Source organism: Trichosurus vulpecula, chromosome 2, assembly GCF_011100635.1.
Source record: "Trichosurus vulpecula isolate mTriVul1 chromosome 2, mTriVul1.pri, whole genome shotgun sequence".
Taxonomy (NCBI): Eukaryota; Metazoa; Chordata; class Mammalia; order Diprotodontia; family Phalangeridae; genus Trichosurus; species Trichosurus vulpecula.
In genome coordinates, this window is record NC_050574.1 from 31,482,593 (window position 1) to 31,496,586 (window position 13,994).

The 13,994-nt window shown below is 45.9% G+C and overlaps 1 protein-coding gene across 2 annotated transcripts in view; it reads right to left on the reverse strand.

Moving 5' to 3' along the window:
* Positions 1 to 13,994, reverse strand: part of PRKCZ (protein kinase C zeta) — a 226,316-nt gene that overhangs the window by 3,193 nt on the left and 209,129 nt on the right. For both annotated transcript variants that reach the window (XM_036744757.1, XM_036744758.1), the window contains 3 exons: positions 11,982 to 12,061; positions 10,742 to 10,831; positions 266 to 381 (listed from right to left, as the gene is read on the reverse strand). In XM_036744757.1, coding sequence (XP_036600652.1) covers positions 266 to 381; positions 10,742 to 10,831; positions 11,982 to 12,061 — 286 coding nt within the window. The remainder of the gene's footprint in view (positions 1 to 265; positions 382 to 10,741; positions 10,832 to 11,981; positions 12,062 to 13,994) is intronic.

Genomic DNA, 13,994 nt, shown 5'->3' on the forward strand with positions numbered 1-13,994 from the left:
CATGATGGGAGGCCAGCCATGTATTCTGGAAACTCCAGCCCATTGGGAATGGAGGCTGCCTTGTTAGAGAGCAGGCAACCACAGGCAGATAACTCTGGTGGCCACTCAGGGCAGCAAAGGGGTGGTGGGTAGGCTGGCCCAAGGAGTTAGGGGTTCAAGGCCTGCTGGGTGATAGAAATGTGAACATGGCACACCGTAAGCACCTAATAAATTTTCTGTGGCCATTCCTCTGCCTCCTTGTGACTCCACTGGGGAAAGCACTTACTCATCATCTGGGGTTAGCTGCACAGGTTCGCTGGTGAACTGTGTATCAAAGTTATCCAGACCATAATCGTCGGTTATCTGAGGCTGAAATGGAGGGAGAGCTTGCTTCTTCTCCAGCTTAGAAAAAGAACAAAACAGAGGTCAGATGGTGTCGTATTTATAACATCAGTACATGAGACACATCTTCCATATGTCACTCACAGCTCAAAGAGGAAGGATCATGGCCAGGGAGGGACCTGAGAGACCTCCTAGTCCAGGGGGTCTGAGAAACCTTGGGGGAAGCCAGGGACAGACCCTTTCTCAGAATTAGGTTTGTCAATGCATCAAATGTGTAAGATGACAAAGGAAACCACCTATACGGAGAGTTATAAAAACGTGAAAGGAAAACAAATTCTAGGTTAAGAGTTGCTCTACTCCAATTGCCTCGCTATGTAGAGGAAGACTCTGAGGGCCAGAGAAGACAGGGCTTTCCTAAGGATGGGGCAAAACCCAAATCCTGAAGAAGAAGAAAAAAAAAAGGCTTTCATTCCAAAGTTCATTCGACCGACAAGCCTTTATTAGTACGCGTGACTTGGATCTAGGTCCCAGGGCGTCTGTGTTGAGAGCCCAGAGGAGATAGAATCCCTCGTTCTGTGTCAGTGTTACTGCAGGATTGTCAGACCTCAGTGCTGGACAAGAGACCACGGCATGAAGACATCTCTTGGGGGAAGGAGCTGGAGGAGGGAGAGCCCGCTGCCCTTGGTGCCAGCTCTAATTAACAAAAAATGTTTCCTTTGGATTCGAGATTCCAAATCTGGGGCCTTTACTATATGTGTGACCTCGAGTCTTCAGTTTCCCATCTACAAAATGGGCTGGATCAGAGGGTCCTGCCTCTCTCCAACTTCTGTCTTCCACTGATCATCATTCTAACTCTTAGAACCAGGTAAAACCAGTCATACAAGAATGCATCCATGCCGTCCTTGAGTCTTTTTTTTCCCTCCTAGCTAAATATCCCAGCCAAGGCTCATAAGGCCTTCCTCAATGCCCTTCCTCATCCCTGCTGCCCTCCAGAATCTCTCCAGCTTACTCACGTCCTTCCTTCTGTGGTGTCCTGAGTGTTCCCAAGCAACATTCCAGGTGTGGTCTAATCAGGCCAGGAGTACAATGACCTCCAGTCCTCAAGTATACACACACCCTGTGTTTTGCCACCTTTTGTCTACTAGAAATGTCCACTTCCACTTTAGGATATGCAGAAACAGATCATACCAACCTTATAATTGTGGTTTTTGGTGGGGGAGGGCCCAGACCAGCGTTTTCAGGCAGTAATGAGCTCCAGGTGAGAGACCCACCCCTGCCAACGTTGACTGACATCAGTTCTGTGATTCAGTCAGCTAGGATGTGGACACTCCCTCACACCAGACATCAGAAGAACTTGACAGGAAAATGTAAATTGTCTGGAATTTAAGGGAGAGAGGCTTGTCCGGGAGTCAAGGGATCTAGGTTCAAGTCATGCCTCTGACACTGTAGGCATGCCCCTTCCTCTCAGTCTCACTGGACAGGATGCTCTCCAGGGGCCCTTCCCATTGATGACCCAGGTTTCTTACATCAACACCAGCAGCTTGTCTGTGACATTAATTAGTTTAGTCTGGATGACAACCAGGGGTTACCCTCTTTAAGTCTTTAAAACAAAAAACATCATGCCTCAAAGTGGAAATACTGGCAAAATGGAGGAGCAGCTCCCTGGACTCCCCACCACATTTAAGCTAGGGATCTGGCCCCAAACCCCTTAAGCATTGCAATTCTTTGTAAGCTGCCCTGGTGGGGAGCACATCAGGGATACAAGACAGGAGTTGTACATAGCTTTCCTTCCTGCCCACTTTCACATCTCTCCCAAGATGCTCCAGCTCTGAAGGAAACACTATTTTCGGCCCTGTTGCTAGGGAGAAATCCTAAGTATGTCTCTCTGGGAGGAGTGTTGAGAGGGGAAAGACCACTGGAAGGGGAGGACCCAGATTCCAACCTTGGTGCTGACCCATGTATGCTTGCATGACATCGAGGAAGTCAGTTAACTTCCCTAGGCTTCGTTTCCCCATCCATCAGTCAAGCAAAGTATTTATGAGCCACTTTCTACATGCTGGGCATTGTGCTGAGCTGGAGACGACAAAGGCCTCGGGGAGCTGACATTCTAACTGGCTTGGATTGCTCAAATTCCACAGGCCGTGCTATAATGCATCAAATCGAAGACTGAGGTCCTCCAGAAAGAGCCACGGGCTCAGAAACTCCCAGGTCTAGGCCCAGAAGGGATCTCGGAGGTCACAGAGTCCAAACTCCTCATTCTATAGATGAGGAAACAATGGGTTAGTGAATGAAAAAACACGTGCAAAAAGACATTCCCTGCCCTCAAGAAGCCTCCACCCCAACAGAGGAAGGGGCTCAGTGGCCAGGGAAGAGTCCTTTGGCATGGGAAGTCACGGGCATGGTGAGTACGCCCAAGGTCACAGAGGCATTAAGGAGTAAAAGCCAGGATAACAACTCTAAATCCTCACCCCATAACTGGATTCCCCCATCCCTCTAGGGGACCCTGGCAGATTTATTTCCTAAACAAAGCAGCAAGGGAAAAGGAATTCATGCTACTGGAGAGGTGCACCCAGAGGGGGCAGACCCCACCATTGGGAGCTAATGGTGCAAGGTTAGGAAATTTATTTTCATCCTATGAGTGTGCCAAAGTGTTGGGGGTTTTCTCCCCTTTCTAATGTTGGAGTGCTACCTCCCACCCCCTTTTGTCTCAATTCTCCATAATTTGGAAGCTGAAACGGCCCCTAGGGTTCTTTCTGAGGCACACCCACCTCATTATAAACATCACCCAAGCTTTTTGATTTTGGCACAGACTCTTCAGGGTCAGCAAGAGTCTAAGAGGATCCGATTGCAACCCATATCCTGGCACTTCTTGTCCTTTACGTGAACCGTCATTCAATACCTCTGGAGGAGATTTCGGGGCAGAATCTGACCTGACGTAGTTTCTCTGATATGACAGTCTGGAGGGAACTGCAGAGAGCCTGGCATATACGTGCCGAACGTGAAACTGTTGTTTCATAGGCACTCTCCCCAAGACCGGAGCCCATGAATGTGTTTTTCACATGAAAAGAGGGCCACATAAAAGGGAATAATAGCTAATAAGTATATAATGCTTGCAAAGTGCTTTACCAACACCACCTCATTTGTTTTATCCCAACGATCCTGGGGAAGTAGGTTCTATTATTGTCAGCCCCATTTTGTAAAAAAGGGAAACTGAGACAGATAGCAGGGTCTGAAAGGGAAAAGACAGTGCACAAAGCCATGAGAAGCCCCCACCACCTACCCTCGCTATGGGGATACACACCCCAGGGGACTCAGGCAGCTGCATCTTATGTTACTCTGGTGTGGAGCATCCATGACCAGATCATTACAGACATCCCCTTTCCTTAGCCAGCCTTCCATAGGTGAGTAAACTGTGAATTGTCCTCACAGAAAAGCCAACAGAAACCTGAGGTCCCCCCACCACCAGGAAGACTGAGGCTGGTGAATCTCTTGAACATTAGTGGGAATGGCTCAGCTAAGGAAGGCTTGGAATCCAGCTAACCAGAGAGGGTCTGACAAGCAGCACAGACCTAGGCACGAAGGAAGTCAGGTAAGGCTGGAAGAATCAGGCTGCCATAGGTGGACACAGGTCAGGATGTCAGCAGAATGGGTTAACTTTAGATGGAGGAATAGAAGCTGCTTCCTGCCTCCTAAGCGAGGGTGGCCTTGTGCCTATGGAGGCTGCTTTTGGCCAGAAAGAGAAGAATGGACAGCAGGGAGGAGGAGACACGCCATCCACGGTGACACCACCATTGTCACCCCAGCCCTGGGAGAGAGGGACTAAAGACAATTGTGTCGTGCACCAAGGCTTGCAATGCTTTCCTTGAAATCACTCAAAGATGAACCTGAGTACTGTTATCCCCATTTTACAGATACGGAAACTGAGGCACAGAGACACTTTTTGTTTGTGGGGGGAGGGGAGGTTTGCACAGCTAGTAAGTATCCACAACGAGATTTGAACTCGGGTCTTCCTGACTCCCAGCAATTTCCACTACAAAATGCTGCCCTCTGGTGTGGAAAGTAGTACACAAACCTTGGGAAAGGGGCAGGAGAGAGAAATGAAATCTCTCCCTTGCAGTCTTTTCATCTACATTCTCTCTGACTAAGCACAAAACAAGACTACACCTAATTAGGTCTGGAGCTTCCATTCACATCCTAAGCACCATATAAACGTCCTTCTCAAGGCACACACATCTGGATGAAATTAATCACCGCCCATTTGCAATTACACCCATTTCAATGAAATGCATTATTGGTGGTGGCTTAGCAAAGCATCAGCCATCTGTCTTTCCGTAGTTTAACATTCTTTTGTCTATTAAGGTATGGCACAAGAGGATTAAGGTGAGGGGAGTAAATCACAGGCTCAGATCTAGAGTTGAAAGGGACCCCAGAGGCCAGCTACCAAAGATATGCCCTAAAGAGCTATCAGATGGTAGATTTAGAGTCAGAGGGAATTCTGGGGTTCAGTAAGTCCAACCCACTAGTGTAGCAGGGGAAGAAATAGGCCCTGAGAGGGGAAGTAACATGGGCAAGGTCACACAGGTAATAAGTAGAAGAGGCAGGATCTTGAACCCAGGTTCTCTGACTCTAAAATACAATATTCTCCCTACTACACCAGGTGCGTGCTCCCTGATCTCCATGAAAGCTCTCTAATTCTTGGTGCGTAGGTGCCCCCAGATTCTGGAAGGCTCCGTCTGCACAGCACAAGCTCTGATAGGTCCACCAAGCCAAAAACCAACCTATTCATTAATTAATATTTATTAAGCACCATGAGCAGCCGTGGTAGGCTGGCAGCACATGTACAAAGAAACAATCTCTAGTAGCAAGAAGTGCACAAGCAACATTTGGGCAATGTCTAATAATGGCTACAGTGCTAAGTTCAAGACTCCCTTTCATCTGCTCACGTATCACGTATGTATTTACATACATGGCAGATTAGAATGGAGGCACCCTGAGGGCAGGGACTATGCTTTCTTTTTCTCTGTATCCACAACCCTTGGGCACAGTGCCTGGCCCATAGTAAGCACTTAATAAGTGCCCTGCTCCTGGGTGGGATTGAGTTCATGAGCTGTGTGCTTAGATCAGTAACATGAAGAGCTTTGCTAGAGGAGAACCATGAATCTGCAAACCAGCCCATATTGGAAAAATGGTGCCAGTTAAAGCTTCTGTATCAATCGGTAAGTACTGGGATGGGCCCCATGAATGGCTATTATCCTTCCAGCCTAGACCAGATGGGAACACCCAGTTTCAAAACAAAACAAAGACAAACCAACTATTAACCAACAATCTGTTGACCAACTGTTTCACCCCAACCCAGCCCTGATCAAGAAACCCTTCTCCAACATGACCAACAAGTGGTCATCTGGGTTTTGCATTAAGATCTACAGTGAGAAGCACCCCACTCAGGGAACCTGAGGCAGCCCAGCCCATGGTGGGGCAGCTCTCTTGGGGCTTCCATCAAACTTACTGCTGCCTTGAAAGATAGAGTTTTAGCAAGAAAATAAGGTCTCAAAATGAGCGCCAGGGAGAAGGGACAGGAGTTCATGGACCAAAAAAGTCTGGAAGGGAAGGGATACTACCAGCAAAGGTAGGAAGGAGGAGCAGAATGGGAGTAAGGGGGCTGTCAAACAAGCCTGCTTTGGTAAGCTGCATAGGCTCAGGAGTGGAAAAACTCCTCGTATATTTTTCTTTTAAGTTCAACCAGCACTTTACTTCTGCTCTGATCCAGTCTTGTAACTAACAACCTCTCTTTTCCCTAGGAAAGGGAGAGGAAAGAATATTTGATCTACAGCATTTCCCATCTTTCAACTTCTTTGCTAATAACTCGTTCTAAGCAAATGGAGCCCCAAGCTTGGCTGGGAGGCGTCACTGTTGGCTTTTCATATCTTTGCTAGAAAGCACAGGACAATACAGCACACGTTTCCTACCTCTGACAGTGACCTTGGCATCTCCAGCAAAGCCTTACTAATCAATAGGATAAACCACTCTATCAGTGCAATGGGGAGAAATGTGATTTGAAGACCGTGTCTAAGAAGGGTATTAAGACCCCTGGTGGACTCAGGGCCCAGAAGTCAACAGGATTGAGCAGGGAGAGGGAGCCAGGTGAACCACTGCAGCTTTAGAGTCAAAAGATGTGGATTCAAATCCCACTTCCATGTTTTCCTGCTTATATGACTTTAGGCATGGCCCCAGAGATCAAGATTACTCTATGATGCATGGAGAGTTGGCCTCCAGGTTAGGAAGACCTGAGTTTGAGTCCCATTAGTGACATTAACTGACTGGGTGACCCTGGACAAGTCAGTGAAATCTGTACAGAGACACGGATGGGCGTGGGTAGAAGGTACTTCTACGACGATGAAATGACCTTTCTAAACCCCAAACAACAACAGAGCTTTGTATATGGTGCTTTAGGGTTTACAAATCACCTTATTATAGGATCACAGACTTAGAATGGAAAAGGACCCACTGGGCCATTTATGCCAATCACTTCTTCTTACAGAGACACGGAGAGGGCCAATGATCTGCCCAAAGGCACGCAGCCAGGATGTGGCAGCACATGGATTAACCTGATGCCAAAGTGAAGGCGCTAGAATGTGAACCCAGGTCTTCCAATTCCAAAGTCAGTGCTCTTTTGGCTACTAGAAGGTGAAGGTCAGGAAGACCCAAGTTCGATGCTTCCTAGCTGTGTGATCCTGGGCAAGTCACTTCACCCATTTGCCTCAGTTACCAGGGATAATAACAATGACTTCCAAGAGTTCTCTGGAGAACCAAATGAGTTAATATATAGTGTCATGCACATAATAGGTACTTAATAAAAGCATTCCCTTTCCCTCCCCTTACAAAGGTTAATCAAGCAATCAATGAGCATTTAGTAAGCACCTACTAAGCCAAGTCCTGTAAAAACAAAGCCACAAGTTGAAGAGCTCCTGTCCTCAAGAGAAGGATGAGGGCAGCAAGTAACTTAGGATCACAGAAAGCAAGTGACCTTAGAGGACTTAGTCCAAACTATTTTAAAGGTGAGGAAACCAAGGACTAGAAACCCAAGGTCACACAGCTAGTAAGTGGCTTGGCTGGAACTTGAATACAGGACCTCAGACTCCAAATTCCCTTTTCCTTCTAATGCATTGGGCCAGTTCCTGGCCCAGGAAGCAGGATCCCAACCTAGCTACCTCCTACCTCTTTCTCCACCCCGACAGTGCCCCTAGCAGTGAAAAACCCTTTGGTGCCCACAGCCTGGAGTCTGCCCGGGATCAAATGAGGGCATGGGAATCCTTGGCCTTGAAGGGGATTTTCTTTTAAGCCGTTTCACCCAGAGGCTTCCTTGCCAGCCTGGAAAATCCCAATAAAAACAAAGCAAAACAAAAAAATCAAATAAGCAAGAAACCACACCCAGTTTCTGCAGAACAGGCTGCTTTCCTTTCATCCCCATTCCCAGAAATCAGCCAGGCTCTTCCGCTCAGGGCAGTGTCTGGTGGCATTGAAGAGGCTCGCTCTGCTTCTGGCCCCTCCTCACTCTCCCACTCGGCCCCCCACGGCTGTTCCATTCAGGATGCAAGGTGCTGCTTCCGCTGACGCCATGGAGCCTGGAGCTGAGCATTCTTGGAGAGCTGGTGCCTTTGCCCTGGTTACCTGGGCCTGGAACTGGCACCTTCTCCATTTTTCTAAGAAGATGGAATATTTCTTTCTGCAATTTGGAGCAGAAACAGCTCCCTCTGCCCTGAACGACAAAGAGTCTTTTATAGAGAGAGCTGCAGAGGCTTGGGGTCCATGAGCCTGGGGAACAAGTGTCTAAGCCTTGGCCTTCCCTGTGAAGCTCCCCTGATCCAGGGCCATTCAGCAGCACAGACAGCAAGTCATCCCCATAGGTCTGGAGAGCCCAGGGTTCAGATCGTGGCTCTGTACCCATCTTAGCTGGGGGATCTTCGACAAATCACTCAGTCTCCTGATTTATAAAATAAAGATAGTCATACTTGCAGGATCTTCCTCGTGCTGTTGTAAGGAAATTGTGGGCAAAGCTTAAAGTGAAACGTGGGGGATAATGGGGAGCCATGGTGTGAAGCAACCCATCGGATTGTAATCATCAGGGGCAGGATTTGAACCCAGATTCCCTGATACCCAAGTCAGAGCTCTTTTTACAGTACTGTGGTTGAAGGATGATTATAACTTGATGCCAGAAAGAAGCAAGGTGACCTACTGGGCTCAACACTATCTCATTAGCTTTTCAGAAGTATCCTGGGAGGCACATGCTATTGTTATGCCCAATTTACAGAAATAGAAACTGAGGCAGGCATAGATTTAGTGATTTAATGCCCAGGGTCACACAGCTAGGAAGTGTTTGAGGCCGGATTTGAACTCGGGTCAATTCACCCTGTTTGCTTCAGTTTCCTCATATGTAAAATGAGCTAGAGAAGGAAATGGCAAACCACTCTAGCATCTCTGCCAAGAAAACCCCAAATAGGATCATGAAGAGTCAGACATGACTGAAAACAATTGAACACCACCATCACCATTTCCTGACCCCGGTCTCTATTCACTGCACCACCCAGCTGTCTCTAGCAGAACAAAAGAACCCTATGCAGCCAGGTGGTCCGGTACATAAAACTCCATCAAAGAGAGAGTGAGAGGGCCCAGCCTTAAAGAGTAAGAATAAGTAATCCATTCCAACACAGCTTTGAACTGCCAGGCCTGTAAGAATCCAGATTGGAGACTTGATCATTTACCAAGTGCACCTAGACGGAACACACAGATTTCCCTTCTTGTGATGCCCCATCCCCCCTCAAAGGAGGAGAACCGGTACCTAAAAAAAAAAAAAAGAAAAAGAAAAAACCCCAAAGCCTTGCCAACTTCTCCATTGTCACTGAAAATTATACATATTCCATGATCCTTGGAAATAGCACGTCAGCCCCCATTACTGAAATTGTCCATCGAAGAGAATTATTTTAATAGGTACATGGATATAATCAGGTTTTCAGTAGCTACAAATTGGGATCCATTATTCCTGCTCTTTCAGAGTTTTCAGAAACAGACCAAGCCTGTCTCCATGAGACCCTCCTGGGGTGACCCAGTGAATTCTATTAAGGCAGACAGACAGTCTAGCTAGAGGAGCACATTAAGAAAATGCCCAATTTCCTTCTGATGTGAGTTTTCTTTGGTCCCAATCTCTACTGGCTGCCTCAATTCTTCCCTCCCTGCTGCTGGTGTAGATGCAGGGGATGAAGCTAAAGACTGAATTTTTCAAGTAGTGACTGCCCTCAGGATCTTAGCAATGTCTTTTGTTTCCCCCTTAAAATTAAAGTGTAATTTAGAGGCAAAACGTCAGTAAGTTGGCAAAATTTTCACATTTCACTGGGTACAGACAATGAATGTGCCCTGTTCGGTTTCATTTTCTTGGTTTGCATGCATTTACAAGAGGCATCAGGGTTTACAGGCCTGCTAAGTCATATAATTATTTCAGCCAGGGATTGTTTCTCTCCATTTCTTCAGAAAAGCTCCTCAATGACATAAGCCAGAAAACAGCTCTGCCTTCCTTCTCCAGAAGATTGGCCTGGGGGGTCATCTCTGTGGCCTCAGGAGGCACATAAACCTGAGATCAATTTTTTCAGTGTGCTCCATATCTTGCCAAATTCATAATGCTCCCAGCAAAATCCCTGTGAAGCGTCAGCAGTCACCCCAGCAGATGCCAACTGCAATTCAGCGATGGCAAGTAATCAGGTTCTTCCCCAGCAAAATGTTCCAAACAAGCATTGTTCTCAGAGGGTATCGCAGAACCATAACCAAGGTGGGGCAAAGAGAGCTTTGGCACTGGCCACTGAGATTGAAGAGACACCAATGCCATTTAGGCTCTTTTAGCAGCTAAAAACAATTGAACTTAACATCCAATTAGTAAGAATAATGAGTGAAAAAGGAAAAGTTAACTGCATGGTATGGTCCCCGTTGGCCTCTAGCAGTAGCCTCTGAGGGTCCCTAGATCTCTGTCCACAGCTGGCATCCCTCCCCTGAACAGAATTTGTCTTACAAAATTGATGAGGGTGGGTGGTGACATAGTTAATACTCCTTGCCTCAGACAACACAATTTCTAGTTATGGTTCTATACTGTGCTACAAAATGAAGAATCCTCCTCATCCCTCCCTTTTTTGGAGGGAGGCTGCTAATGGGTCAGGTCTGGTTTTCATTTTGTTTTCTGTGGATATCAGAGCACTATTAGCATGAGAAAAGAGGTCCATGAAGACTCACAGAAGACACATGTATGTGTACACACACAAACACACGCACGCACACACACACAGAAATGGCTTTCTCCTACATAAATCCATTCCGGGACAGTAAGAAATCATGCTTCCATCCATCACACCAAGGAATGTAAGGGGTTTGGGGTGTTTACCAGATCCCAGTCTATGCTGCGGAAGAACGTGTGAGATTTGATATCTGAAAATCCCGTTTGTGGCTGGCAACCAAGCCTCTCTTTGGGATCCTAGAAGGCAAAATTTAAAAGTTAAGTCAACATTTGCTCTTGTAATTTACTGATAAGCCCTCCCTTCCTGAGTCCAAAGAGCTGATGGTCCCCATTGTAACACAAGAACTCAACAAAAACGCCACCTCCCCACACCCCTACACCACCACCCTCCACTGAGATCATATTTCAAAGCACCTGGCACATAGTAGGTACTATATTATCCTCTCCTTCCCTCTCTCCACCTCACTTCCCCATCCTATTTTTTTTTTCTATACTCAAGGCCAGGGAAGGAATCAAAAAAGTATTATCACTAAAAATGGCTCCTTTCCTCAAGTCAGAATCAGCCTTCCCAGCTATGAGAAAATGTGTCTCTTCTCCATATTTAACTTGGATCTTGGTTTTGCTGGAGGATGAGTTTTCCTTTGGGGGGCAGGAGGCAGGGGTGTTAAGTCATCATGCGATTCAAATCAGCCTCCAAAGTAACTGATTATTGGCAAAACACGTGTTCGGATAAGTACACACAAAATAATTTCTGGGGATCTGAAACAATCCAGCCAACATAGCAACTGACTATTATTCCAGGAGGCAATAGGGACAGGATTGGAAAGACAGATTAAATGCAAAATAGGCCCTACCTTCCAGGGGCTTACTTTTGGGGGGGGGAGGGGGGACTGGAAGAGAAAGGGAGAATATAAGCTGTACACAAATACAGCATCATTTATGGAGAACAAGAGCATTGCGGAAACAACTAAGGACAGGTGGCCCATGAACAAAGCGCTGAAGGATTTGTAAGAGAGGGGGCTAAGAAACTGAATGCCACCTTCAGGGATCAGCTAATTGACCAGTCTGGATGGCAAACGGAATGCTCCGATGGAAATAATATTCAATAAGCCTGGAAAGGCAGGTCGGAACTGAGGTTTGGAAGGCCTGGAATGCCTGTCCTAGAGGCAGTAAAGGTAATTCATTAAAACATTGTGCTAAAAAAATTACATATTAATTTTCTCCAACATTCCAGGGAGTAAGTGGATGGGGGATATGGATATGCCTGGGGACCCTCATGTTTTCTGCATTATAGTTTTTTCCCTGCTGTTAAACTGCCAAGAGGAAAATACCAGGTTAAACCCCACCTCCAGCCCCCTCATGTGGCAAAAGAACTGGGAACACTTACCTTATTTAAAAATCCTTTTAAGACGTGGGAGGCTTTGACAGAGAGAAATCTGGGGATTCGAATAGGCTTCTCAAGGATAACTAGAGGAGATTGGAAAAAGGGTCTTGAGAAATGTTGCCACACTTTTCTGTTTTACAAGAATATTCACAAATGAGCCAAAAAAATAAAATTCTAGGGCTGCTGTAGGACTGTCTAACCTGTGTATCATTATTCAACTGTACGTGGAGAAATGAAAAAAGGCTGCTTTAACTGGATTCGACAAATGTCTTGGAATCCGTGTGGACCAGAGACGCCATGGCTCGGCATCTATTTACAGCAGGACGTCAAAGGCAGAAAGACCAGCCCTCAGTATATTCCAAAGCAGGAATTTGGGGATTGCAAAGGACTGGAAGCCAAAGAGATAGACACTCAGGGACTGGGGATGAGCTAAATAAACTGAGGTTTGTGAATGGAATAGGACTGTACACTTTAAGAAATGAGAAAGAATAAGAAGAATTTACAGAAACGTGGGAAGACTTGCATGACTTGATGCAGAGTAAAGCAAGCAGAACCAGGAAAGTAATATACAATGACTAAATTGTGTAAGTGAAATGAAATAGGGGGAAAAAACCAAGAACAAAACTGGAAACAAAGCTAATGATAAATCCCAGGCTTGTCCCTGGAGGAAGACATGAGAAAACATCCACCCCTGCTTTCACTGGAGAAATGCAGGACTCTGGCTGTTAAATACTCAACAGATTGGTTTTGTGGAGTTGCTTAAAACAATTTTTTAATTAATAATTTTGATAATAATAATAATATACTAAAATAATTTAATAAATACTTTTCATTTAAACATATTTTTAATTCTTTGTTTTAAGGGTTGACTCTGGGGAAGATCTTTGGAAATGAAGATGATGTTGAAAAAAAAATACCAACCCCAAAGAGTATCTATTGAGTATAAGGCAGCATTCTAAGGGCCAGGAGCCTAAAGATAAACACAATGCCTGCCCTTATGAATCTTCCATTCTACTATAATTAATTTCTGTTCCCTTTCCTAAAAACAAACATTTTTAAGGTGCCTACTATGTGTCAGGCTGTGTTCTAGGTACCAGGAATACAAAGATCGAAACAAACCAGGACAAGTATTCAAGAAACTTACCTTCTAGGACAGTGGAAAGAACACTGATTTTGGAGTCAAAGGACCAAGGTTCAAATTCTGTCTCTGACAGTCATAGCTCTGGGGAAGTCACTTAACCCCCCACAGCCTCAGTATCCCCATCTGTAAATTGCTGAGGTTGGACTAGATGGCCTCTGATATTCCCTCCAGCTCAAAGTCTAGGACCATCTACTTCTGGGGGTGAGGGTGGGGAAGGAGGGGCAAAACATGTATGTAAGTACATGCGAAATAATTTCTGGGGGTCGAGAGCTAGTAACTGGGATGGTCAGGAAAGGGCTTGTGTTGGAAGTGGAAGCCAAGCTCTGGAGGGAAGGAAAGGGAATTCCAGGTATGGGGGTCAGCCTGGGAAAAAGCAGGAGATGGAACAGGAAATGTTCTCTACGGAGATGATAGAGATGGCTCTAACATGGAAAAAGCTCCTTTCTTCCTAGGAGACCAGCCACTGCTATGCCCTCATCCAAACCAGCCAGTATTTATTCCTTTTGTACCTATTCCAAAGGGCAGCTGGGTGGTACAGTAGATAGAGCTCAGGGCCTACTCTTCCTAAGTTCAAATCTGGTCACGGACACTTCCTAGCTGTGTGACCCTGGCCAAGTCACTTCATCCTGTTTGCCTCAGTTTCCTCATCTGTAAAATGAGCTGGAGAAGGAAATGGCAAACCACTCCTTTGTCTTTGCCAAGAAAACCCCAAACAGGATCATGGAGGGTTGGAGAGGGCTGAAAACACAAAATTAGAAAACTATATTCCAATGGGTGATTATGATGATAATAATGACTAGCATTTCCATAACACTGCCCAGCACTCTACAAAATCTTATCTCACTTAAATCGGAGGGAGGTGCTATTATCATCAC